The 27609-nt window shown below is 34.9% G+C and overlaps 3 protein-coding genes across 4 annotated transcripts; 2 read left to right on the forward strand and 1 right to left on the reverse strand.

Annotated features, from left to right (window-relative positions):
- Window positions 1–2148: 2148 nt before the first annotated feature.
- LOC132269244 (KH domain-containing protein At2g38610-like) lies at window positions 2149–8185 on the forward strand. Of its 2 annotated transcripts, XM_059770372.1 has the most exons (7): window positions 2160–2379; window positions 2498–2586; window positions 3330–3496; window positions 6174–6290; window positions 6522–6638; window positions 6822–6965; window positions 7658–8185. In XM_059770372.1, exons 1-7 carry the CDS (start codon window positions 2294–2296, stop codon window positions 7808–7810), a joined length of 873 nt encoding a protein of 290 aa, XP_059626355.1. In that variant the 5' UTR covers window positions 2160–2293; the 3' UTR covers window positions 7811–8185. The 2 variants fall into 2 exon arrangements, with proteins under 2 accessions (XP_059626356.1, XP_059626355.1); XM_059770373.1 differs by lacking the exon at window positions 6522–6638 and having other exon boundaries at window positions 2149–2379.
- Window positions 8186–9763: 1578 nt separating this feature from the next.
- On the forward strand, window positions 9764–13216 carry LOC132269245 (cytochrome b-c1 complex subunit 8). Its single transcript, XM_059770374.1, has 2 exons — window positions 9764–10046; window positions 12972–13216. The coding sequence occupies exons 1-2, from the start codon at window positions 9877–9879 to the stop codon at window positions 13018–13020; spliced, it is 219 nt and encodes a 72-aa protein (XP_059626357.1). The 5' UTR covers window positions 9764–9876; the 3' UTR covers window positions 13021–13216.
- A 2796-nt stretch (window positions 13217–16012) lies between these two features.
- Window positions 16013–18858, reverse strand: LOC132269246 (large ribosomal subunit protein uL16). Its single transcript, XM_059770375.1, has 4 exons — window positions 18795–18858; window positions 16915–17416; window positions 16461–16542; window positions 16013–16261 (listed from the first exon to the last, which is right to left on the reverse strand). Exons 1-4 carry the CDS (start codon window positions 18802–18804, stop codon window positions 16193–16195), a joined length of 663 nt encoding a protein of 220 aa, XP_059626358.1. The 5' UTR covers window positions 18805–18858; the 3' UTR covers window positions 16013–16192.
- Between the last annotated feature and the right edge of the window lie 8751 nt (window positions 18859–27609).

Consider the following 27609-nt stretch of genomic DNA (forward strand, 5'->3'; position numbering starts at 1 on the left):
AGTTCCAAGATTAGAGAATAAAAACATTGGACTCTATTAGCTAGCTGATTGCATCGCATGCAATGTAGTTATGTAAATATATATATATATATATACACACATATACTATATAGTAATATTAGAGACATATAGATATATATAATATTTTATAGTATATGGTTTACATCTCTAATTAAAGAAGCTGTCTGTTTGCCGTGACAGGACTTTTAGGTGGGAGGGACAATGATGTGGTGACAGTTTTGTGGATTAAAATGAGGTCAGAACCAAAGTGTGGACACTTGCGCCAAGTGTGTGGGCATTGGATTGTTGTGAAAATACTTTCAAACTAGGACTTGGAGGTTGTTGAGAGATGGTCGTGGTGGTAGTAAATTCACCACTTCATAGAATTTTTAATTTTTAATTTTTAATTTTTAATTTTTTCAGTGGGGGCAAAATTGTTAAAATTTTATGGGTATATAATTTATAAAAAATTGGGTATATAATACAAAAACAGAAAATTTTTATGGGGGCGACTGTCCCTACTAAGCCTAGTGGAGATCCGTCCCTGAATAAGAAGTCAAAATAACTCATTAAAAATTTCAAAATTTTCACTACTCAACTTTAAATGGGGTGTTCTTTCTCTGCGTACTTCTTACGAATATATTTATGCTCGTCTCAAAACGTAGTTTAAAGTTAAGGCTCATAATAGCTAACAAAAATATTACATTCATGAGTTAACATTTTACATTTAAGCCAGCTTGATACATATTGAGCCCTAAAGCAATAAATTTAATGGAAATATTATTTCATCTTTAGTATAAATAATATTAATTAAGTCTATATATTTTCATAACTTCACTAATTAACCGATTAAAAGAGCCTAAAGAAAGAGAAAAAAAAAATACTATAATAACAACCTAGAAGAATTTTAGAAGAATAAGAGAATATGTGGTAAAAAGGAGATGGTTAGAGTAAAAGTCTATAGTTCAATTAAATCTATAAAATTGGAGGGAATGTATACCTTGAATCCAGTCTATTTTTATCATCCATGGAGGGAACATATAATTAAATTGTGTAAAAAATTATATGGAGTGTTTTCATTAAGTATTATATATATAAAGGCCTTAAACAAGCATCTAATCGTTTACTGATTAAGCAAGTTTTAATTACGTTCTACTTGGACAAGTAAATCAAAGAGGCATGGCGAATGATTATAAATTTATTGTCTCTACACAAACTAAAATTATTAAGAAACACCTTGTTAAATGTTACTCGAATATAATCCGAACGTCTTAGTTATTAACATTTTATTACCTACTTTTGATATAATACTTTCTTTCAAGTTTCAACTAAATATGCCAAATGAAAATTTTCAATTACATGTGGAATTTACACTAGCACAGCAAGAAGCCTTTTTTAAAAGAGAACTGTAAATAAAATAAAAAAATGGGAGTTTGTACACTATATCATTCTAATATTTTATTTTTCCGTTTGTAAATTTTGATACGCTTCATATAACAACTTTTCAGGAGTAATAGTAAACTGTTATTATATTCAGTCAAAAAATTGAAACAAAGACATATTTCTATTTTATTCAACTAAAAAAAAATATTTTAAAAACAGAAAATAGAAGTTGAAAATGGCTATAATAAAAAAACCATAGTTTGGGGCATGTCCTGAGCCTGAAGAGGACTTGAAACCAAACACTACGCATTTCTGCATCCACGACTCGGACCAAGCACTCCCTCTTACCGTTTTGATGCGAATATTCAAAAAATGGGATTGAGTTAATTTCACGCGCTTGCATTTGGCGTAAAATTAACTCCAATCCAATTTTTAATTCAGTGCCATATGTGTCCCCACATGATTGTAACGTACCTTCACGCTCCTCACTAGCGCGTGTATTTTCAATTTCATTCAAAAAGACTATATAACTCACGGCTGTTTTTTTTTTTGTCGAATGTCAATCTAAAATCTTACAGCAAAGGTTTCCCAGGTCTCTCTCTCTCTAACCCCTATCCCTTTCTCTCTCTAAACACATCTGTGAAAAAAAAAAAAGAAAAAACTTTACATAGCAATAAAGGCGAATACATATACATGTGTGAATAATGTATACCCCACACCTAAATTAAACCACCAGAGCTGAAAAAAGGCCACTCAATTATACATTCACATTTTCCATGTATTTATTTCCTTCTTTTTCAGGGTCCACAGGACAGACCTTTCAAGTTATTTTCTCACACAAACTTTTTGTGTGTGAATTTTGTTCTAAATTCTTTTTTCTCTGCTATCAAGATTCAAACCCTTTTTTGCCATGTCTGGTTTATACACACAGAATTTGAATTACTCACCTGCAAGAGCTGCTTCTCCACATGTGAGGACCAACCCAGATGTTGATAGGTAATAAGAAGAGCAATTCTTTGTTTCTGATGTTAAACTTTCAATTGGGTTTTAATATGCTTCAAGGTTTTGATCGATTAGGGTTTTATGTTATTTTTTTTTTTTTTATCTTTTGTAGTCAGTACTTGACAGAGCTGTTAGCAGAGCACCAGAAACTTGGACCCTTCACGCAAATCCTACCCATATGCAGCCGACTGTTGAATCAAGGTTGGTTTCTACCTTCAATTCTCGGATCTAGGTTTTCTATGTTTTAATGGGTTTTTGTTGTTTTGACTAATTCTTATGATTCTCTTCATGTTCGAATGCGATTAGTTAATACATGTATGCAGGATATGTAGACGCCTTCTTACCTACCCATATATATACATGTAAATGTGGTGTATAAATGTGTGAGACTATTAGTAGGATAGTATATACAGCTAAACTGAATTGTATGTTAATTGGGTTTTTTGTTTTCGTTTTCTTCAATCTACATTTGAATGATCATTGAGTTAGAATTTAATCTATTACTTGTGTTAAGGCAATGTTTTCTAAATCCGTAATTTCATAAAAATCTTCAGTAAGTAAGCTTGGCATCATCGTGATCCTGAACAATTCAGATATTCAATATTTGATATGTTTCCTCGATGTTGTAACCGATCTCTTTCACAGTTATCAAAGTTCAATGTACTTCCCTTTCTCCAGTAGATTACTTTAGTTAATGGTCATTGTGGTTTGTCTGCTTTGATTCTTATTTTGAATGGCTTTATGTTTCACTAATCATGGCTTGAACTTGTATATCCTTTCTATTATAGGCTTTTATTTCTGTTTCACTTCTCTAATCCATTTTCTGCATCCCCTTGTTATAATTGTCTGCATATGCATCAAAAATTATTTCATGGTCACTCTTCTTGTATTTTTATAAAGTAAATATTCCTTTAAATTGTTTCATTACTTTTTAATGTTTGTAGAGATATTAAGGGTTTCTGGCATGATGTCCAACCAAGGGTTTAGTGAGTTTGACAGACTGCAGCGTGGAAGCCCTAGTCCCATGGCTTCTTCAGACATAATGCCAAATCTTGGTGGAACAAGTTTAGGTGGATGGAGTGGAAATGGCTGGAGTGGCCTTCCACATGAGGTATGTAAGCAAATGTTTGTCATCATGAATGGCTGAAATTATCACTCCTGGATCCTCCCCGGATGATAAAATCTGTTCAATTCTTATATATCACAATTTTATATGCACCTGTTCTTTATGCAGTTGTTCTCTACTATATTTGATTAGTAGCACTTGTATGTGCTCCCTTAAACTTGTCCATGCACTACACATTTATGCTTAATGATGCCTAGCTCCATATTACTTTTATACCTACTGACTCATGATTTGGAATTTCAGACCATTAACTTTGGCACCATACTACTACATGAGATAAAACCCCATTTCTACCTATATCGTAGAAAGTTAAGAACTTCAGGTTGTCACCTACCCAGGAGATAAACCCCATCTGAGAATCCCATCACTGAGGTGACTGAGCTCATTAGCTAGTGCCACTGGTACATCTTATGGGGAAATGATTGCCTATTATTTTCCTCTGCATAACCACACATTTTTTTTTTGGCTAACAAACATTATTATTTCTATAATGATGAAACGTCCATTGTTTATTTCTTGATCTGTTTAGACTGACGTATGCTCTTATAATCTATTGTATCTTAACTGAAATATCTGCCTCTCTTTTTAGTATGTTCATAGGCTCATAGCCAAGCCACTTTAATTTCTTATTAGGCCCTTGGTTTTTAGTTGCATATCTTGTCACTCAATATGTCTAGAATACACTGGTAATTTTTTATAACTTGGAGTAAATGATATGTGCCATGTCCCTTTGAATGTGCAATGCATGACTACTTGCTCATATATAAAACCATCCTGAAATGCCAAACTGGACCTTTCTCTCTCTTTGTCTCTGTGTGTGTGTGTGTGACAAGTAAAAGAAATTGAGAAAATATAAGTGAAACAAGTTACTACTAGAGACAACAATTTGATCTCTTACTTAAATGGTTTTAAGGTCAAAATTCTGCTTTTACTGAGATACCTCTGCCCCACTTTAAAATCTCTCTGCTCCTATCATGTGGGCTATTGGAGATTACAAAGACCACTCTTATTGCTCTTTACCTTCCCATTTGTGGAAATGTTTAATTTTTAAATTTGTTAAAAAAATCTCTATTCTACATTAACCTTTCTAAATGGGTGGAGTGCTAGTGTAGGACTGCAATATTTTATGGATTCTAATTTCTAATAACATACTCCTAAACTACGTCTTCATCATTATCATATTGTTGATTAGAGGCTGCATCAAAGTATAAACAAGGCACGTCTATAAAATTTATTAAATAGTAACATTTGATAATAATATGTTCATTATGATTTTGCATGTGAATGTGCAATGCAATATGTAAGATATAATATTATATGTTAAACACCTTTCTTTCTATCTGTCTGTGTCTCATTGTGCGCACGCGAGTGTATAAAAACACACATGATCTCCTTAAACTTGGTCTCATAGCTGACGTGATGTGATGATCTAGTAGCCTCTGCTCTGTTGGTCCAAACCAATTATATGGTTCTCCCACCCCCTTTTCATTCTCCCAGTTAGTTGCCCTATGGAGAATTTCTGAGACTTTGAAATGATACGCAGCATGTAGAAAGAAAATCTTCCCCACCTGCTTATCTTGCAGAATGATGATATCAAACAAATTAACTGATTAAAAGCAATAGTGACTATATGTTTAACAAATGACCTATACTCAAACTCAATTCAACAAAAACTTGGTCCCAACTATTTGAGGTTTACTTTTGTAAATTCTTGTTCACCAGTTAGTTCTATCTAGATGCATAATTGCTCAACCTATCTCCATTCTTCTATTAAAGTTGAACAACCCATGGTTGACAGAGTTCATCTTTTTAAGTAATCTCCAAAGGCATATATAAAAACATCTGCCAAGTCTCAGACCTAAATATGCTTTTCAGTTGCTCAACAAATTTTGAAAATCAATGCTACTTACAGAAGGAGAAACTCATAAGAAACAAATAAAAAGCATAATAATAAGAAGAAGAGGTGAGAGAGAGAGAGAAAATAAAAAAATAAAAAATAAAAAAAAAATAAGAAAGAATTTTATTCCAATATTTATTGTTGAAGAAAAAACTCATATGGCTATTACCTGTGGATATCCAACAATTACAAGCGGTTAGTAGTTCATTTAACCAAGGCCCTAAACATCCTCCTGTTCCAGGCTTTGTCATATAGGTTGAGTTATCTTGACATCCCTAGTCCTTTCCATTTCTTGTATATGGAGTTCAGATGTCTTTCCACCCCTTTTGTATGAATGATACTTTCTAGGGTGAAGAAGTGAGAAGCACCATTGATCCTTGGGCAATTCCAAACATTAAATCCATAGTCTGTATGGCTGTTAGTTTATCAAGCTCTTAGTTGACTGCTTGTGTCAATTCCCATATTGTTGTTTAGTTGCTGTAATATTGAGAGGAATGCGCAATGTCCGTCATTCTTTGGATATATGTGCCAGAGATTTTGTTTCTTATATTATTTTACAGTATTATATGTTCCTGTGGAATTACTGTGAATGCTAGGTACTTGCTCATCTGCTTTTCGTGTGTTAAAAATACTCATGCTTTGTTTCTGCTTTCCTGTTCTTCTTTCACCTAATTCATTAAATGTCCTAGTTTTTCTTTTCTTTTTTTCTAATCTGCCTATTTGATTCTAGTTATGATAATAAGCCTTGCGTTCATTGTGTAATAGAGATTAGGTGGACCACAAGGGAAGACAATGGACTGGCAGGCAGCACCAGGAAGCCCAAGTTCCTATATCGTGAAGAGAGTTATGCGCTTGGAGATACCGGTGGATAGCTATCCTAATGTAAGCTATATGACATTGATCTCTCAATTTCGTGTTTCCTTTTAAGTAAAAACTAAAAGAATGATTTTGGAATACCAAGGGATTAGCCCAAGTGGTATCCCCTCCTCCTTTCAAATGGAAGGTTGAGGATTCGAGTCCCCACTGGGAAAAAAAAAAACAGGAGAGATTTTGGACGTTGTTTTCCTAACATTAAGAAGTGCTTAGACTAACTACAGTTCTTTTGGACAATAGTTCAATTTTGTTGGGCGACTTCTAGGTCCACGCGGCAATTCCCTAAAGCGGGTGGAAGCTTCAACAGGATGCCGTGTATTCATTAGAGGAAAAGGTTCAATAAAAGACCCTGACAAGGTAATATACTTTTAGGGAAAAAAAATTAAATTAAAATTTTCAATTATATGTAATCTTTTAAATCTCTAACATTAGGTTAGACAATTCAAGGTTCAAATCTGTAGCATGCTGAGTCGAAATTGTTTCTCATGCTATAATATATATATGTATGCATACTTTCTAATTATGGATTTATCTTTGAAGGAAGAGAGTCTAAGAGGAAGACCAGGATATGAGCACCTGAATGACCCTCTGCACATTTTGATTGAGGCAGAATTACCTGTTAATATTGTTGATGTACGGTTGAGACAGGCACGGGAAATTATAGAAGAACTGCTCAAACCTGTGGTATTTGTTTTTATCCTAATCTCTTTTTGTTCTATGATGTATGGCTGGCTATTCAGTACACTTCCAGCCATATATTGTTGATGTACGGTCATGCATAATTTGCAATATGAAAGCTATGTTACATGGACTCGGGTATGACAGTACATGTGTCTCGGGTGGGGATATGTATCCATGTATCAGACATGTCAAATTTTCAAACAAAAAGACACATGAACACCGCTAAATATTCATATTATTTATTTATTAGAGTAAAATAATGTCTTTATGTAACATAATGTACAATGTAGACATTTCACTCATTTTGAATCAATAATATAATAAAATTGATTTATTGGACATGTTTTTTAGGTACATGTCCAACTAAAAGTGTCGGACGCATATCACATACCCATGTTCGAGCAATGTGTTTTAGACACGAGTACTTCACCTACTTTTGAAGAGTCTATTTAACATAGTGAAAGTGAAAATTATCGATGAAAGAATATAATGAATATATTAGCTTCTATATTGCGTAGCTTTTAAAATGACTAGTCACAAAATATCAAAAAGATCAAGCTTGATGTTAGGTATTTTTATTCTTCAAAAGGGCCCTTCACTTGTGACCAAAGTACTATCAGGGGATGTAACTAAGGAATTTATATCCCACAACACTTTTTATAGATATCCTCATTTTCTTACATCTTCAACTGCAGGATGAGTCACAGGATTTCTATAAAAGGCAACAGCTAAGAGAACTTGCCATGCTAAATTCCAACTTCAGAGAAGAAAGTCCTCGACCGAGTGGTAGTGGAAGTGTGTCTCCTTTCGGCTCCAGTGGGTTGAAGCGTGCAAAAACTGGTTGGTAGGGATCTGTTCTAATTATTCTTCCTGATGACCTATCGTGGCACCTGGTTTTCATCTTGTCACCATATTATGCACCTCGGTGTGTGTGGATTCTGTGAAGCTTGAAAGAGAGGGCTGATCGAACATGGCTGGCTGAATTTTGATGCAGGACGAATTCGATAACACGAATCGAGGGAATAGGAAAGAGTAACAACATTCCTTGTAGCTTTTGTGACTGTAGTTGCTTGCTGTTGTAAAAGTAGAATAATTATTGGATTTATTTGTTATTAATCTATTCTATTTGACTGGTGTCGGAAAAACTATTGACAGCCCTGTGACTCTTTCAGATTGAGGGATATATATATATTGTGCAATTGCATAGATGTTGTATTAACTTATCTAGAGCTGTTTGTGTTTTTCCTGATCAAAATATGTAAGCCATATTTTTTTGTCTTTTTGCAGGGAAAAATAAAATAAAAGAAAGACAAAAAGTTATGACCCTTAACTAGAAATCATTTGGAGTTCGTTTTAGGTGAGGCACATTCCATCATTAGAAATTGGTGGAGCAACATTTTCTTCGTGTGGTCTAGTCAAAGATCCTTTGAGCAATTTTTATTTTATTATTATTATTTATTTACCCCACCTTTCTCCATTGGAATTTTATGCTATTTTTATTTTTTATACAAAAATTTAATAATAAACACCTTAATAATTTATTTCTTAAGGTGTTTTGTGAAGTCTTAAAAAATTTACAAAACACCTTAAGAAAAACTTTTAAAATTTAAAAAGACCTTTCATTTTCTAACTCATTGACCACACATAATTTTCAAAATTCAGAAAAGACCCATATGAACTAGGGTAAATGAAACTTTTCACAAGGAATTTTTCACAAAATTATCAACAAACACTAAGAGCATCTCCAACCGTTGTGTATATTTTTTTGTGTAAATGTGATGTGTGATGATGAATTTATACAAAAATTTTGGATTATTTAATTTTAACTCCAACAGTTGTTTTATACTTTTTGTGTAAAAATATATCTCTCAATGACAATCAACCATGTGTCATGCCAGGACCTAACATAACTTTTACAAACCTATTTAATATATGGTTAATTTTTTAATGGAACGAGAAAGAGGGATGAGAAAAGAGATATGTTGATACAGTAGTGTAAAAATGTTGTGTAAAATACACAAACCTTTTACACATTGGTAATATAGCAATGTATCTTAACATATGCTGGAGATGAAAAAAATTTACACATCATAAATGACAGTGTATATTTTACACAAAAAAATATTTAATATACCGCTAAAGATGCTCTAATATTATCAACTAATTAAAATGCTTCACTGTTAGACCGTGGTATTTGATTCATCAAATATATCATTATTGTACACTCCTTCGTATATATGGCGCAACACAATTCTTATTTTGTACCTTTAAAAAAAAAAAAATTGAAATATATAAGTAATAAGAAATAACCTAACTAATAAAAAATTCACTCTTGACAGTGATATATGTTGCATATGTAAATTCTAAATGTGAAAATATGTGGGATTCGTGTATAAAAAGGTTAAAAAAGAAAGAGAGAGAGAGAAGAACAGGCTTCAGATAGTCCCGCAAAACTTTTAAGAATCAAAATTAAGAAAAGACCTTTTTTTTTATTCAAAATTTCTCATTATATTGACCTCATTTGAAATAAATTCTTGACTTTCCCAATGTCACTGAAGCTGACTCTAGTTGCTCTTTAGGTTTTGAATATTTAAGTTTGAAATTTTAAACACATATATGAAAAAATGTGAAATATATTGTTTAAAAAAAAAAAACGTGAACAATTTTTTTTTTTGGGATGGAGAGAATATATATAATAAGGGTTTTGAAAAACATGTGAGCCCATGAAGCAAGCGAGCCCAGACCAGGAGAAACCACCGGCCCACTATCACCAAGCTCATTTTACAGTCAAACAACTGGTATAGTGTGTTGGCATTTGCCATTTCTCAAACCCCAATCTGTTAAAACGAGTATCGATCTAGCCACTGACGGCTGCTAACGTGCGCAGGGTTGATAGAGAGAAGCATCGAAAAGGATGGGGAAGACGCCGGTGAAGATGAGGGCTGTGGTTTACGCCCTATCGCCGTTCCAGCAGAAGGTGATGACGGGTCTCTGGAAGGATCTCCCCGGTAAGATCCACCACAAGGTCTCCGAGAACTGGCTCAACGCCACCCTCCTCCTCGCTCCCCTCGTTGGTGTCTATGGGTAAAACCCCTTATCTCTCTTATCCATTCTTGATTCTTAGAGTTTCGATGTATATATGTGTGTGTATATACTTCAATTTCCTTATTGTTACTTCGTCTTGATTCATATTGCCTTTCCAATTTTACCTGTTCCTGTGTGTATAAAGGTTAGTTGTGTGCTTGGATCCAATATTGGTGTAATATATAATTCCATAAGAGGGGGTTTGATTTTGATGTTGATGATTGAGGGACGCTAATTGAATGGAATTAGCTGGAAGTGTATAGCTGTTTGATACCTGAGAATTGTGTGAAATTCGAAAACTGGAGCATTGTCTCTCATCTTTGTTATGCAAAGTGCAATTGCTGTGATGCTGATTGATGCCTTTATAGTTCAGCTTGATTGATCTTGGTTTTAAACATCATCTTTTGTTGATGAGTATTGGCATTGGTTTCACATGAATGTCTAACCGTTGATACACTTGTGCTCTCATTAGTGGTTCTTAATTTAAGCATATCTCAACTGAGCGTAGGCTATGATTAATTTTTTTCCCCCCTAGAGATTGTTGGAATTTCTTCGAAAAAAATAATTAAATACATTTATGGAATTGCTGATTGGTTTTGACAATTTGAGTTTTGGGGGCCTGGGATTCGTATCTACTTGTTTAACTTTCTTCCAACACGAGAAAGCTCAGACACACGGGAAAAGTCTAAAACATCTTATTGAAGCAAGATGTGTGTGGAAGTGACCATACAAAACATGTTAGCTTATTTTTGGTGTTCTACATGTAAAAATTTGTAAATTAGATTATAGAACACTACATCTTCATCATTCATGCCTTTATCCCATATAGACGGGTCGGTCACATGAATTCTCTTTTTCCATTATTTCCTGTTAGTATAGAACGCTATTATTGTTATTAGCTTGTAGAATATATGACTTTTCTTGTTACTTCTGAACTTGATTGCCGCTTGGGCAACCGTCACAAGTCTTAGACCAAAATTGATCTTTCAATATTATATGAAATGAATCTAATATGATTCATATGAATTATAGCTAGATCCTGTCAATTTTGACATGCTTAGATCCTTGTTTAGGTTTCGAATATCCTTGGGAAAAAATGAACCGACTTGGACTATTCATTGTTGGATCCTTTGGATATGGAATATCATATCTAAAATTACTGAAGTTTTGCATCTATTGAACTGTTCTGGTTGGAATCTCATAGCAAAGAATTTGCATTGAAGCCCAATGCATTATCCTCTGACCAATCTTTAGTGGGAGAGAGGATGGGGCATGTTACTAGATTAACTTGCTAGCCATAAAATAGTCAAATATTTGGAAAAATTACTTAGTGTGTTTAATTGAAAATCACATTCAAAACAAAAGGAGGGGGGGGGGTTTTTCTTGCGGTTGGGAATTGTGCTTTTCAAATAGTATTATTTCTTATTATGGGTATTTTTGGCCTAGAATGACATTGCAATGGATGATTTCTATGGGGCTGCATCTCAGCCTACCCCCATTTAGCAGTCTAGTGGGGAACATCTAATGGAGAGCTATGACATTTTAATATAACCCAGAAGAGGTAAGGAGGGGGTGGAGACTGCTCCCTTTCCTACAGTTTAGACATGAAGGGGTCCGCTTCAACCTGGCTGTGGGGACTGAATTAAGGCTATTACTTTTTACTGTAGTTTATGCATAGTTAGGAATTTCCTTAGGCAGGGGTTATGATACCATCTTTTATAAGATGACCATGTTGGGGAGTGAAACATTGGAAATTACATAGTAAAACAAACAATGCATTTATATGTTGTGGTATAGAAAAATGATTCAGAATTCTCTGCATGAGAATGCAATATTTTTGTATTCTTCCTTTATTTAGAAGCTGCAAAATGACATAGCAGTGTCAGGTTACTTGCATTTACAACTTTAACCCCCACTTTTTTTAGGGTTCACCTTTTGAAGGACCATTGGACAGTACAAGAAAGAAAATTTTCCATTCTCTTCATAATGCTTAAATGTATCTATCTGTTTCATTCTTCAGCCATACATAAATGAGGTCACTCTAGTATTTTAGTAATGTCATCATTTTATTTATTTGTTTGTGTTATTTTGTTGATAAATTTCTCCTACAATGAGGCTTAATTAATGCTCAGCTGTGGTAGAATTTAGGGGGAAAATCTTATCTCAATCTAGTTGCTGATGCTTACAAGTGTGTACAGTATACACATTCCACAGTGTCAGTCCTTCTGGCCTTGGTATGTGTCTTTATACGCACTATATTCCTGTGTCTGTTTCCTTCTTAAAGCTGACTTTGCAAGTCACACACTAGTACCTGCAAATATAGGTGTCGTGCACTTGGATTGTGCCACCTCAGGCGCTCTTTACTGGTACTTATGAAGAAGTTCGTGTTTTAGTTCGATCAACATTTCCTACATGCGTACATAGCTTGGCTAGTGCCATATTTATTAATTTACAAAGTTTTCTTGTTAATTTATTCTTACTTTTATTGGCCACTAGATAAACATACGCAGAGAAAAAAGTTATTTCAAAATGAAGAATATTGATGATCCACTAGTCAAAACATGGGATATGTGATGCAATAATTTTATGATGTGCATACCTGTTACACGTGTGCAATGAATGCATTCTTTTATTCTATAGTTAACAATACTGTAAGGTTTGTTATTAACTACTATTAATTATTAGTGAGTACTGATGCATGCACTTGTGATTAACCAGTATTTGACAAGTCTTGCTAGAGTCTTTACCATATTGAAAACTGTTTTTTTTTCTTACTAATTGATGATTTGTTATTAACACTTGGTGGCCAATCCCATTGTTGATGAACCAACAACATAGGCAGACATTGTTGCTACTTTGTTGACAAGCAGTGATAGCTTGTGTTCACCATATTTCCTACTTGTTTACATCTTTTCATTGATGCAGGTATGTCCAGCACTACGAGGAAAAAGAGAAGATGGAGCACAGGTACTGAAGTCTTGCATGAAGCCAATTGCTTTTTGTTTCTACAAAGAACCTCGTTTTTTTTTCCTTAGTTTTGTCAGTAAATAAGCTACTGTTTCAGTATTGACTGCAGCCGAAGTTGTTGGAACTTCGCAATTTTATTGTCATTTTGATGTATCGGTTTTTGTGACTTCTAAATCTAAACTCTCTTCTGTTTTTACTTCCCATTTAGCCTAGTATTGGATGAATATGGTGCCAGAAGCAGGTTCATAAACTTGGTTTCATGTTTCTTTATTATTTTTTAAATCTCACTGCGTTAACTGAAAATTTGAATATTATCATTGATGAAAAGAATTACTAATTGAAAAATCCTTTTTTTTTTCCCCTAGTCACAAGCACTTGTCTCTTTTGACACTTAAACTCCTGACTTTCCTTTGAAAAGTAAAGTAAGAGGCTGATGAAAAAAATTGAAAAATCATTTACTATAATGGTGGAACCGTCATCTTTGTTTTTCTTTTTTCTTTTTCTTTAAATTTTCTTCTTGCACTTGTGTATGATACACGAGCAGTACTTATTGCCTTGCTTAGTTAGAAATAATATATAAATTATCATGCATGGTATATCCTCTGAAACAAATGTATAGCTCCATCCTTGATTCAGTCCCGTACTTATTGCCTTGCTTAGAAATAGATACATATATACATATATATATATATATATATATATATATCATGTATGATATGTAGTGTGAAGCAAATTTTGAGCTCCATCTTGATGCAATCTCAGCCTAAGTCACATAAAGCAGGAGTGACAACGAATGCGAGAGTAATTAAGTCATAAACAGTTAAAATTTGAGTCAAAAAGTGCGTAAAGTGTGACAGAGGAAGCGCGCTCGGAGCGTGAAAGCGACACCCATTGAGAAGGATTGTGTGACTTAGATCCCAGCACTCATATCGTGTAGGTTGTGCAACCTCTTGAGACTATTGGTTGAGATGTGAGATTAAGAATTAAGATTGATATATATATATATATAAACCTTATAGAATATATTGTGCATGTTAACATATCAATTTTGTATATAACTCTAATAAATCTAATTGGGTACTACTTAGTGACTTAGTTGTTAAAGCGCTTATCTCCCGGTCTTTGGTCAACTTACTTACATATATGCATGCATATATCAGGGCATATATCAGCTCTCATGGGTTCCGTTAGATACAATGGCAAATCTTGAAACTTCGCAAATTTATTATCATTTACATATATCAGTTTTTGTGACTTCTAAACCTGAATACAAGCAACAAAATTGATGTTTGGAAGTATGTATAGCATCATCTCATAAGAAAGGAACCGCCTTTATCCTCCATGGTGTATTTGTCCTATTTTATCATGAAAAGAATTGAAGTTGCTGGTGAAGAAATAGAGTACTATTTTCTATTGTCGTTGATGTTAAGGGAATTCAATCTAATGATTAATGGGTGTGCATGACCTCTCTTTTTGTGTGGAGGATTCTTGTCCCTCATAAGACCACTATGATTACTAATTTTGTCTCCTTGCCAATGATTGATGGGTGTGCATGACCTCTCTTTTTGTGGAAGAGGATTCTTGTCTCTCATAAAACCACTATGATCACTAATTTTGTTTTCTTGCCACTTCAACCAAACAAGTAAGTTACGTAGCAAATCTAAACATCAACAAAATTAAATTTTTACTCAAATAAACTCTAGTCTTTGGGTCTAATTGACTGAATTAATTTTTCTAAGATATGTTTCGAAACACCGTCCCCAATATTGGCGGGGTTCAAGAAACACAAAAAAGTTATCGTTGGGGAGGGTATTGAGGATCAAAAAAGTTCTTGACAATTAGTCAAGAAAAGGTTTCTGAATTTTTTTCTCTATTGCTACTGTGGCTCTATTATACTTTATAAGTATACTTGCACTGATATAGAGAGAGAAAGGAACCTGTTAAAGAAAAGATTTACGCTCCAGATAGAGAGGAAATTGGTAGGGGCAGTTTTGTGACTCAAATGGGTACTTTAGGATTTTCATAAAAGAATGAACGAATTTATTCAATAGGGAGCAATTTAAATATAATTTATTCAATAAGGAGCAATTTAAACAAAAAATAAATAAAGATAATATAGATAAATATATATATATATATATATATATTTGTCTAAATAGGGGTGTTTTTTTGTATAGCAAGATATTGGTATTCAATGTTTGGGAAGTATTATGATATTGTTTTTTTGATATTAGTATCTATTTAGAACCATATCATGTTTGAGACAATTTAATATTAATTTGCAATAATTCGTAACATATCAAATTTTTTTTATATTGTAAATGAAGAACTCAAACATATTTTCGAATTTTTTTTATTAACGATATGTTTTAGTCATTACGGTTTTGGTCAATACCAAAACAATCGTTTTATTATTTGGGTAGAAATCAAAACCATATTTGATAATAAAAATTTGTTTTTCAAAAATTTGCTTTAATTCATCTGCTACAATACCAAAACACACATTATCACCAATTTGGTGATATGAGTTTGGGTCAAAAAATCTAAACGGTTATGAATTATTTCAAACCAATATCGGCCCTACCAAACATGAGACTCAAATTTGGATACCAATATCAGAAAAACAATATCATAACACTTCCCAAACAAGCCCTAATAAATAAATGTATATATATATATAATGATAAAAATACAATGATTATAATAATTAAAATAAATATATATATAATAATAATAATAAAAAAACTACAATGATTAAAATAATTATTTAACGGATCAAAGTCTAACAATATTAGGGAGTGTGATTTACCATTATTGTTTTTGAGACCCACTATACAGCAAAAGTTCACTGCCAAACTTTAATTTCAATCACCATTGCATCCCACACTCCATAAGACGCAGTAATACAATACTCGAGCTATATGCGGGCCTTTAAAAAAATCAACAAACAAACGAACCGAATACAAAACATCAAGAAGAAAACCATGATCTAAACAAGGTTAGCACAAAAATAAACGGTAGATTCAGCCAACAAACACAACAAATAAATGTACCATATTTAAAGCATTCTATTACAGAAGATAACAGGCGAATTTCTTTTTCAACCAAAAGCATTCAAAATAAAAAAATTAGACGGTGAGAGTTGCCTGAAACCCAGTTTTATAAGGAAATGAGTGGTCCTAAGCAACTGAATCTATAAAAGCTCTTCCTGGTTGACGATTGGCCAACGGTCCATGGCATCCCAGAAGCTGCAAGATTCAAATCCACACACAAAATACATTAGATCTCTGTCATGGGGGATAATATAACAACTAATCCAGTATACCACCACCAAGCAGCTGCCTGATTGGCAGGCATTCACTGGAGTGATGTACGGTACAACCCAATTAATAAACGTGAATGAATAAACATAAGCAGCAGAACATGGCATGTTTAACATAGACTAACCTTGGCATTTACACCGTCGGGCATAATGCGGTTTTCTGCTTTCCACTTCACATAATCAGTACGGCTGAACTTCGTAAATCCCCTGAACATGGCATTGACAAAGGATTAACATAATTATTTTTCATCAATATATAATTTGAAGATCACAATGATTAAATCAAACATAATAATTGCATTATTAACAACCTTGCAGTTGCAGGTTGGCGCATGTGTGGATTTAAGACCAATAAATGATACAAGAGGAACTACTATATCAATTTCAAACCATAACAATTAAACTACTTCTACTTGTTTTGTTGGAAGACCTTAGGCACTCAAGCGCCACATGATTAATATTATATTGCCATGATGGATGATTTTCGAAATACATGCCACAAAAATATCAGTTCATGACTAATAGCTAACACACACACATACATACATACACACACACACATATATATATATTACATACCACTTTCGGCTGACAATGATCTTTTGACGACCAGGAAACTTGAACTTCGCACGGCGCAGAGCCTCTTGAGCATTATGACTGTTCCCGTCTTTGCAACGGACAGAGAGCAGAACCTGACCGATGCTCACACGTGCACATGTACCTTGCGGCTTACCAAAAGCCCCCCTCATTCCAGTCTGGAGCCTATCAGCCCCAGCACACGACAACATTTTGTTTATACGCAAGACGTGGAAAGGATGAACGCGTACCCTCAAGTGGAAAGCATCCTTTCCAGCAAATTTTGTCATGTATTTGTTGCACGCAATGCGTGCAGCTTCCAATGCCTCACTGGTGACATTCTCCTTCTCCCAACTAACCAAATGCACACAAAATGGGAACTCATCTACACCCTTTTTCTTCATTCCAACATCATAAATCCTGATCTTTGGATCTGGAACACCACGGCAATACCTTGATTTCGGGTATGGCTTGTTTTTAATCTGGCGATAACACCTTGCTGGTCCTGCAAAATTAAAAAACAATATGATCCACAATTCCCATGCTACGCATCTCATAATGAAATTCAAAATGTTATAAAAATCATTGAGAAACCACTTCTAGGTAGAGCATAACATATACAATATTCTAAGCAACAGATGGAACAAATTCATCAAAAAATAAATAACATGATGTCAATAATACATGATAAAACTGAAAAGGACAACTAGCATGACCAAGGACTCAGATGATGCTAGCAACATTAACCCCACTAAAACCAAGGTTTATCCACATTAAACAAATGAAAGGTATTTGGTAAGGAATAAGCGACATGTAAAACAAGATACCAAAACACAAGTAAAAACATGATAACATATGATACAACCTTTCTGGAAAACATACAAGGAATTGCTATTGCACATTATCTAAAGTATTCAAACTTTAATCAAATGACCAATGAAAGTTCCCTATAATGAAGCTGGTCTAAAAATATAAAGGGGTAATTCAAAACTTGAAGATGAATTAGTTGAATATCTTCAAGTCAAGCCTAGTTCCTAATTCCATGCCAAAATGTCTGTATACTACCGATGTTGATATGCTCAAGACATTATCTAATGACACGATGAACACACCAGAGGGTGCCAAAATGTCTATACTACCGTTGTTAATATGCTCAAGCCAACATCTAATGACACAAGGAACACAGCAGAGGGTCCCAAAGAAAAATTGACAAAATAATAATAAATTCTCTTCACAAATCAAGGCGGCACTCTCCTTCTCAACCTAAGTCAAGAATTGCAGGGATAACAAATGGCTCAGGAATTGACCAGTTCCGAGCAGACTCGGATGAGTCGAACAATTAGCTCAAGAATCGGATGACTAAAACAGATTGGCCCTTATTCACCATCAGCCGGAAATACCCAAATTTAATTAATCTCCAAAAAGTGGGTTATCATCAATTTATTACAGCAAGTGTAACAATGATCAACCAATAATTTGCAAAGCAATTTAAAGAATTTAAAAGGCAAGGTGGGATCCCTTATTTTCATTTTCTTGTTTTACAAGAAATAACCTCATATTTCTTTTGCGATCAAACAGGTTGATTAAAAGAAAATTATTCTGCACAAGATGGCACAAACTGACATGAATAACACAAGAAGACACTCACCGAAATCTCATATTCAAAACCCTTCGAAGGTAACATATAAATTATCAATTCTACATTCCCCATCAATCTATGTTATACAGTGCCAAACGAGGTCCAAATATTCAGCGAGAGTCAATACGTGACGAGATAATATACAGTTTATATCCATACGAATATATCTATATAGACATATATCATATGCATACATCTAGATGAACATAAATATAAACATATACTCGCACATAAAAACACTTACTTCTCCCCATGGCGGCGAACGGTGATCTGCCCAGAGCTCTGAAGACCTAGAAATTACAGGGGAGGGTATGCGATGCATTATATAGTACGTGCAGAGTATTGAAACCCTAGCCCAAATACGTGTGGGCGTGCGTGGCGCATGGGCCTACTCTGCTTCTCGAAGCCCGCTAAATATGGACCGGTCGTTGGGCCTGATACATAAGTCCTGTATGATCTGAAAATAATGCCACCATTCTCTCTTGGAGTTTAAATAATTTTGAAAAATAATTAAGAGCTTGTGTGGGATTTGACCTTAAATTAGCCTTTAATTGGGTTACTTTTGCATATATAATCTCCATACATAACCCTATAGAGATTATTATACAAAACACTAAAAAATTTCTCAAGAAATCGATTCTATGCTGTATTAATATATATTAAATAAGATTTAATAAGAAAGAAATTAAAGTAAAAGCTGATCAATTTTAATAAATGTTATACATCCAAAACCATATTAAGTTCAAGTTCGTAATTTTCAACTCATGTCCAACATTTACAGTAGAAAACTGTTCTAACTAGCCTGACAAAGCATACCATTCATATTAATAATAAGCTCCATTTTATGATTATAAAAAAACATGCCACCTTCAAAAAAATGAAGGGCTGTGTACGGGGAATAATTGGTGTATATTTGCTTGAATTATTCTTGTCAAGAAATTAGTGACAGTTTCATTTTAAGTCGTAGAAGCAGCAAATTTGAAGAGTCATTTTAGTGAATCGTGTTAAAACAATTTCGAAGTTAAAAAATTGATAATCAGAAAAAGCTACTTTTTTAATTCATTTTTTTTATTATATGAAAATTTTAATATGTTTTATCTTTTATTAGTTCGCAAACAGGAAAAAAATTGCTGAAGGAAAATTAAACAAAAAAATGTAGTCAATATATTTGGTGTATGAAATCTCTCACCCAACACTTACCATGTTCCTTAACTTCAATTTATGGCTGAGCAATCATTTTCCTTTTATTATCAAAATTACATTTTTTTTTTTTTTTTTGGTTTTTCCAGAAGCACGTATTTCTCTTATGTGCCTCAAACCAAAAAGACTTGAAATTAAAAGGGCAAAAGGTAGATAAATATTGAGTACTTAAAACTTAAAAGGACCGATAAAACAGCAGCGTAAATGAGTCGGTTGCTTTATCCGATATGAACAAGGTAGGCACAAGTTACCCTTAATTTAAAAGGACCGATAAAACAGCAGCGTTAATGAGTCGGTTGCTTTATCCGACATAAACAAGGCAGGCACAAGTGACCCCCATATATATATACACAGTGCTGTTCAACTGATCCCTAATGAGGAGAGAGTTGTACACTCACTTTTAGAATCTAATCCGACGGATAACCTTTTTTTCCCTGTGTTTAGAAAACTTGATCATTCTTTCAATTACCATTCAATTGAAATGACAAAAGTAGACACCCACTTAAAAGAAACAAAAATAAAAATATTTTGTTACTAAATTTGTCAATTGAACATTCGGAATCAAATTGTCAATTGAACATTCAGAATCAAATAAAACACTGGCAATTAGTCTTTTCTTCCCAGGAAATAAAACTAGAGATAAGCATAGTTAGCCGAAATTGTGTGTGTATTATAGATATAAGCCATTTTTCAGATTTTAATTTTTAATTTTTTTATCAAATAGGATCACAATGAAAAAATAAAAAATAGGTTTGTTTTTGATATAATGTTACAATTTTCAGATTTGATTTTTGTTTTTTGTGGCATAAGAAACATTCTGACTCCTCTAATCTTTGTGGAACTCAAATTTATAGGTAATATAGGTTTGACGATCTTTCTGTTTGCCAGGAAAAAAAAAAAAAAAAAAATCATACACGAAGAAAATTTATAATTTATAGGTACTTGTTGCTTTGATGACCCTTCGTGTACGATGGTCCTTGTATAAAACAGAAGAAAATTAAGGAAAAATCCTATACATTGCAACCCTAAACAAAACAGAAGAGGAAAGAACGAGGGGTTTCTAGACGTGTAAAATTTTTTAAGTTTATCAAAAAATCAATTAAAGTCTAAGATGGTTTAAAATTATTTAAGTTTGACAGCATACTAGTATTCTTTTTTCTCAACTCATGTTAATTTAACCTGTTTGTCTTATTATTATTTATTTATTTTTAATTTTTATGAAGTCAAGTGTTGTGATTGTAATCTCTAGGACTATATCATCTCTAACTTTTATTGTTGGTGTGCCTAAAAAACGTAATTTAGAATTAGGTTTAAAAAATAAGGAATCTTAAAAGAATCCTAACCATCAAAACCTCGACCACAAATTCTTGTAATTATTAGTGAAATGGCCTCGAAACTGGGGACAGTATTTTTAGTGTAATTCAGATAATTCTCTTTAGTGTAATTCTTGTAATTCAGATTTTTTTTTTCTCTTGCTCTTCTTCACACAAAGTACACAAAAATCTCTAATTTTATTTTCTCGGTAGAACTTGCTAATTTTTTATTTGATTCCCGAGTATTCAATTGCCGAAATCAGTTTTAAAATATTTGGGTAAAGTACAACCACGTGAGATTTGGCAAAAGAACACACAGGTGAAAGTTACTCATTTGTTAGACAATGACACCCCTTCAAGTTTGAAAAATGGACAAAGAGACCCTGACAATGGTGAATTGACTTTATTACCCTTTGATATAAAATTGATATTTTAATTGACTTAAATACCCTTGGATCAAACCCAAACCTTTCTCCCTTTCTCTCTGTATGTGTGTGTGTGTGTGTACACACACAAACACATTACATAATCGCCGCCCGACGCCCTGTGTAAAGAACCCCTCAGCCACCGCGTCATCATCATTGTCATGGTGGTGGTGCTTGAACCCATTGTCATGGTGGTGGTGGTGACGACGCATGCCGCCATGGAACATCATCAGATCGAAGTCACTGTTCTCACCTTTTCTCCTCTCTGTTCTCTTTTCCTCCGCCCCAACACCAACTGACACACACACACACATATATATATGTACATATAGATACATATATACACACACATATATATACAGGCGGCGATGGTGAATGGATCCGCGGCCTTCATCCTTCGATTCTGTCGACCCTAGAGCTTTCATCCTTCGAATCCGACCTAGATTTTGCAAAGATTGATACATATATATGTGTACACACCCCCTTTTTGTTTTATCCACAACCCATTCACAGCCCCTTTCTAGGAATACAAACCTTGATCTGGCGGTAGAGGGATCGGACGACCGGCTGAACTCGTCATAGTCATCGTTGGGGGATGCAGTGGCGCCACTCAATAAGAGCGGTGTGGGTAGTTGTGGTAGTAGCGGGGGAGGTTGAGGTGTGGCGGTAGCAGCCGATGACCCATGCGCCTTCCCCACCGGTGTTGGTGGTGGTGTTGTAATGTGTGTGTGTGTGTGTGTGTGTGTGTGTGTATAATGTTTGCAGATAGAGAGAGGCATAGATGGTGTGAACCGTGTGATAGGAAGAGGAGAAGAGAAAAAATTAATAAGGGGCTATTGTGTCATTTTGCAAGGTTTGATATTTTGTAATATATCTTAATTTAATATTAAGGGATAATTTTATCTTTTCATATGACTGAAGGCCATGTTTGGATGAAATTTCAGAAGAGAGGATGTCATTGTCCAAAAAATGAGTAACTTTCATCTGTCTGTCTTTTTGCCAAACCTCAGAGGGTGTGGTTGTACTTTACCCTAATTCTTTTAATTATTATCCAATTGAAATGACAAAAGTAGACAATCGCTTAAAAGAAACAAAAATAAAAATATTTTGGGTAAAGTATATCCACACCTCCTGAGGTTTGGCAAAGAGATAGACAAATGAAAGTTACTCATTTTTTAGACAATGACACCCCCTCTTCTGAAATTCCATCCAAACAAGGCTTAAGTCATATGAAAAGACAAAATTACCCCTCAATATTAAATTCAGATATATTACAAAATATTATACCATGCAAAATGACACAATAGCCCCTTATTAATTTTTTCTTTTCTCCTCTTCCTATCACATGGTTCGCACCATCTATGCCTCTCGTTTTATCTGCAAACACACACACACACATATATATATACACACACACACACGTTACATGTAAAACTCCCTATATTATATACACATTACACCACCACCACCAACACCGGCGGGGAAGGCATAGGGGTCGTCGGCCGCCGCTCCCACACCTCAACCTCCCCCGCTGCCACCACACCTACCCATACCGCTCTCCTAGAGTGGCGCCATTGTATCCCCCAACGATGACTACAACGAGTTCAGCCGGTCGTTCGATCCCTCCGCCGCCAGATCAAGGTTTATATTCGTAGAAAGGGGCTGTGAAAGGGTTGTGGATAAGACAGAAATGGGGTGTGTACACATATATATGTATCAATCTTTGCAAAATCTGGGTTGAATTCGATGTTGGGGCAGAGGAAGAGAGAACAGAGAGGAGAAAAAGTGAGAATAGTGACTTCGATCCGATGATGTTCCATAGCGGCATGCGTCATCATCACCACCACCATGATAATGGGTTTAAGCACCACCACCATGACAATGATGATGAGGCGGCGACTGAGGGGTTCTTTACACAGGGCGTTGGGCGGCAATTATGTAGTGTGTTTGTGTATATATACACACGCACACACACATACACACACACACAGAGAAAGGGGGAAATGTTTGGGTTTGATCCAAGGGTATTTAAGTCAATTAAAATATCAATTTTATATCAAAGGGTAATAAAGTTAATTCATCATTGTCAGGGTCTCTTTGTTCATTTTTCAAACTTGAAGGGGGTGTCATTGTCCAAAAAATGAGTAACTTTCACACGTGTGTCCTTTTGTCAATGCTCAGAGGGTGTGGTTATACTTTACCTAAAGAATTATTAATTTCCAAAAGACAACAAAAGGAAGGTTGTCCGTCGGATTAGATCATAACACTTTGTTTGGAATGCTGGATTTGATGGGATTTGGATTTGAAAACAGGATTTGCCTTGTATGGAATCACGGAATTATAAAAGGGATTTGATAATTATAGGATTTCAAATACCGTTTTAATTACGTTTCAAATCAAGTCTAAAAAGTCAGGATTTAACGGGATATATATTCTTTAATTAAACATTTCCTTAATTAACCTTCCAACTTCTTCTCGTTATTAAACCCTTCTTCTTATTAAACCCTATCCTAAATATCTACTACCATATCTCAATCTCTTATTTAACTGAATCATTCTTATTCTCTTATTTAGCTAAATCCATGCTACTTCGTTCTCTAAGTGTTGAACATATATTTTTTTCTCTGAGTGTTGAGCATAACATATTCAAGTGTTTTGTGTATTTTGATTTTAATTTTTTTTTTATTTATTCGTTTTCATCTGGAATTTTATTTAGGTACGTATGGAGTAGAATTTTATAACCAATAGTCATGGAATCCAATACTTTATGCTACATTTGGTGTGCAGAAATGGAATGAAATGCAAGTGGGAATGGAATGGAATGGTCATTCTCATTCTATTATTTGGTTGTAAATATGAAATGTGTAGGAATAGAATGATAATAACCATTCTAGTGTTTGGTTGGACCAATTTAAAATTTAGAATGGAATAAATTTCTAATTGAATTCTCCAAAATATCCCTCTTAGTAACAAAAAAATTAAATTAAATTAACGATAGTCGTGGTGGTGGAAGGTGGTAGCGGTGGCGGAGGTGGCGGTGGTGGGGGTGAAAGGTGGTGGCGGTGGTGGGGGTGAAAGGTGGTGGCGGTGGTGGAAGGTGGTGGTGATGGAAGGTGGTAGAAGGCGATGGCGGTGGTGGAAGCCGATGACGGCGACGTTGGTAATTGTGGAAGGCGGTGGTGGTGAAATGTGGCAGTGGTGGTGGTGGAAGGCGGCGGTGATGGTGTAGGGCTGTGGCGGTGACGGTGGTGAAAGGTGGTGGTGGTAGTGAAAGGCGATAGCAGTGGTGGTGGTGGAACTTGAAATTCAGAGAAAGAATATGAGAATCAAAACTCAATTCGATATTATTCACGATGGCTTTACATTCAATTTATAAAATAATACCTAACTAAAATAGGTAACTAATTATACAATAATCGGGGAACTAATTACCTACCAATTAGCCCTAAATCAAGGAGTAAATAATTCAATTTACAGCTATATAATCCTGGATTACTAGAGGTAAAATCTCAACACTCCCCCTCAAGTTGGTGCATAGATGTCACACAAGCCCAACTTGTCTAAAAATTTTGAAAACACTTGAGTTAAGACTGCTTTGGTGAGAATGTCGACTAGTTGATCCTCAGATCGAATCTTAGGCAACTCTATAATTTTTCCATCCAACTTCTCCTTAATGAAGAATCTGTCTATTTCAATATGCTTCATACGATCATATTGAACTGGATTATGGGCAATATCACATGCTGCTTTATTGTCATAATATAATCGAATCGGTTACCTTGGTAGATAACCCAAATCCCGCAAGAGAAGCCTTAACCACAAAGTTTCACAAAGTCCAAGCGCCATACCTTTGAATTCAGCTTCTGCACTTGAGCGAGCAACAACATTTTGTTTCTTGCTTTTCCATGTAACAAGATTACGGCCTACAAAAGTGAAGTAACCAAAAGTAGATCGCCTATCATCTATAGCTCTAGCACAGTCAGCATCAGTATATGCATCTATGTTTTGATAACCAGCATTTTTAGTGAACAAAATTCCTTTTTCAAGAGCAGATTTCAGATACCTCAAAAGGCGCATAACTGCATTCATATATTGCTCTCCAGGATCATGCATAAATTGGCTAACAATGCTCAATGCATAAGCCAGATCCGGTCTCGTGTGTGCTAAGTGCATCAATCTCCCTACAAGTCTTTGGTATCTTCCTTTATTAGCAGGTATTTTGTTGGACTCAACACATAAGTTCAGTCCTTCTTCCATTGGTGTCTCAGTTAGTTGACATACTGTCATGCCAGTCTCTTGTAATAGATCTAAGGCATATTTTCTTTGAGATAGAAAGATTCCTTTATTAGATCAAAACACTTCGATCCCAAGAAAATATCTCAAAGGACCTAGATTTTTCATTTTGAATTCTCTGGACAAGTACTTCTTGAGAGCCTTCATTTCTTCAGGATCACTCCCTGTAACCATCATGTCATTTACATATACAATGAGTGCAGTGATCTTACCCTGTTGTTTCTTCATGAATAATGTGTGGTCTGAATTGCTCCGATGGTAGCCAAAGGCTATCATTGACTTTGTAAATCTTCCAAACCATGCTCTTGGAGATTGTTTCAACCTATATAACGATTTCTTTAACCTGCAAACCTTTCGACTATACTTTTCGGGTATCATGCATCCTGGTAGGAGATCCATGTAGACTTCTTCAGATAATTCACCATGCAGAAAGGCATTCTTCACATCGAATTGTTACAATGGCTAATCCAAGTTCGCAACTAAAGACAACAAGACCCGAACTGTTTTGATTTTGGCTACATGTGCGAACTTCTCTGTGTAATCGATTCCATAGGTTTGGGTGTAACCTTTTGCCACCAACCTTGCTTTAAAGTATTCAACTGTGCCATCAGTTTTATACTTCACAGTGTTAATCCATCGACATCCTACTGGTTTCTTTCCTGGTGGAGGATCAATGAGTTCCCAAGTTTTATTTTTCTGTAAGGATTGCATTTCCTCTTTCATAGCTGCTTTCCACTTATGATCAGCTAAGGCTTCCTGCACACTGTTAGGAATAAATACAGTAGATAATTGATATAAAAATGACAAATTTGATTCTGACAAACGATGGTTCGACACATAATGACTCATGGGATACTTAACTTTATTAGAAAGTTCAAGTTCATATGTGGGTTTAGGAATACCTCTAGTGTGACGCTGTGGTAATTGTTTTCCAAGTGGCTCGGGCACTAAATCAGGAACATCCTCAGCAGGCAATTGGTTTGATATATCAATTGCGAGGGACTCAAACTCCGACGATAGTGGGGTTGGCACCATACTTTCCATTTCTGAGCGTTCATCACCACTTTGATATAAACTTATACCACTCGAATCCAATTTGCCCAATTCTTAATTGGTTGGTCCAACTTGTGAGTCATCACCACTAGAATCATCATCCGCAAAAGTGTGATAATCATAATCTAGAGTCTGAATTTCATTCTGGTACTCCCCCTAAAGTTCAGACGCAGAGGAAAAATACATCGAGTCTTCATGGAAGACAACATCTATGGTGATGAACATTCGTCAAGTTAGAGGGTGATAATAACGATACCCCTTTTGATGAGTAGTATATCTGAGAAAAACACATCGCAATGCCCGATGAGTTAGCTTGTTGCGTTGATGTTTATGGAGGTGTACAAAAGCTACACAACCAAAAACATGAGGAGGTAGATTTGGGCGATTGGAGCAACAACTGCGTCAGTGAGAGCCTGCAATGGTGTCTGGAAGTCAATATAGCTGGAAGGTACTTGATTGATTAGATATGCTGTAGAGGTAAGTGCTTCTTCCCAATACGATAACTGTATATGAGCTTCTATCAATGAAACACGAACAACTTCCAACAAGTGCCGATTTTTTCGCTCTGCAACCCCGTTTTGCTGGGGTGTATTGGAACAAGTGGTTTGATGAATAGTTCCATGTGATTCCAAATATTGTTGAAGGTCAAAACTCTGATATTCTCCACCATTATCACTACGGAGAACCTGAACATGTGCATTATAGTGAGTTTCAACCATTTTATGAAACTTTTAAAATAATAAGTTCACTTCACTTTTGGATTTCATCAGGCACA

This window comes from Cornus florida, unplaced genomic scaffold (genome assembly GCF_030987335.1).
Source record: "Cornus florida cultivar Cherokee Brave unplaced genomic scaffold, ASM3098733v1 CherokeeBrave_3.0.0_Hap2_Chr08, whole genome shotgun sequence".
In the NCBI taxonomy this organism is placed as follows: Eukaryota; Viridiplantae; Streptophyta; class Magnoliopsida; order Cornales; family Cornaceae; genus Cornus; species Cornus florida.

Coding starts and splice junctions, on each gene's coding strand:
- LOC132269244 (XM_059770372.1), top strand. CDS start 2,294: ATGTCTGGTTTATACACACAGAATTTGAATTACTCACCTGCAAGAGCT. Junction 2,380..2,497: donor ACCAACCCAGATGTTGATAG/GTAATAAGAAGA, acceptor TATCTTTTGTAG/TCAGTACTTGACAGAGCTGT. Junction 6,639..6,821: donor CAATAAAAGACCCTGACAAG/GTAATATACTTT, acceptor TTATCTTTGAAG/GAAGAGAGTCTAAGAGGAAG.
- LOC132269245 (XM_059770374.1), top strand. CDS start 9,877: ATGGGGAAGACGCCGGTGAAGATGAGGGCTGTGGTTTACGCCCTATCG. Junction 10,047..12,971: donor CCCCTCGTTGGTGTCTATGG/GTAAAACCCCTT, acceptor TCATTGATGCAG/GTATGTCCAGCACTACGAGG.
- LOC132269246 (XM_059770375.1), bottom strand. Junction 16,543..16,914: donor ATCATTGTCAGCCGAAAGTG/GTATGTAATATA, acceptor TGCCATGTTCAG/GGGATTTACGAAGTTCAGCC. Junction 16,262..16,460: donor CCGACGGTGTAAATGCCAAG/GTTAGTCTATGT, acceptor TGAATCTTGCAG/CTTCTGGGATGCCATGGACC.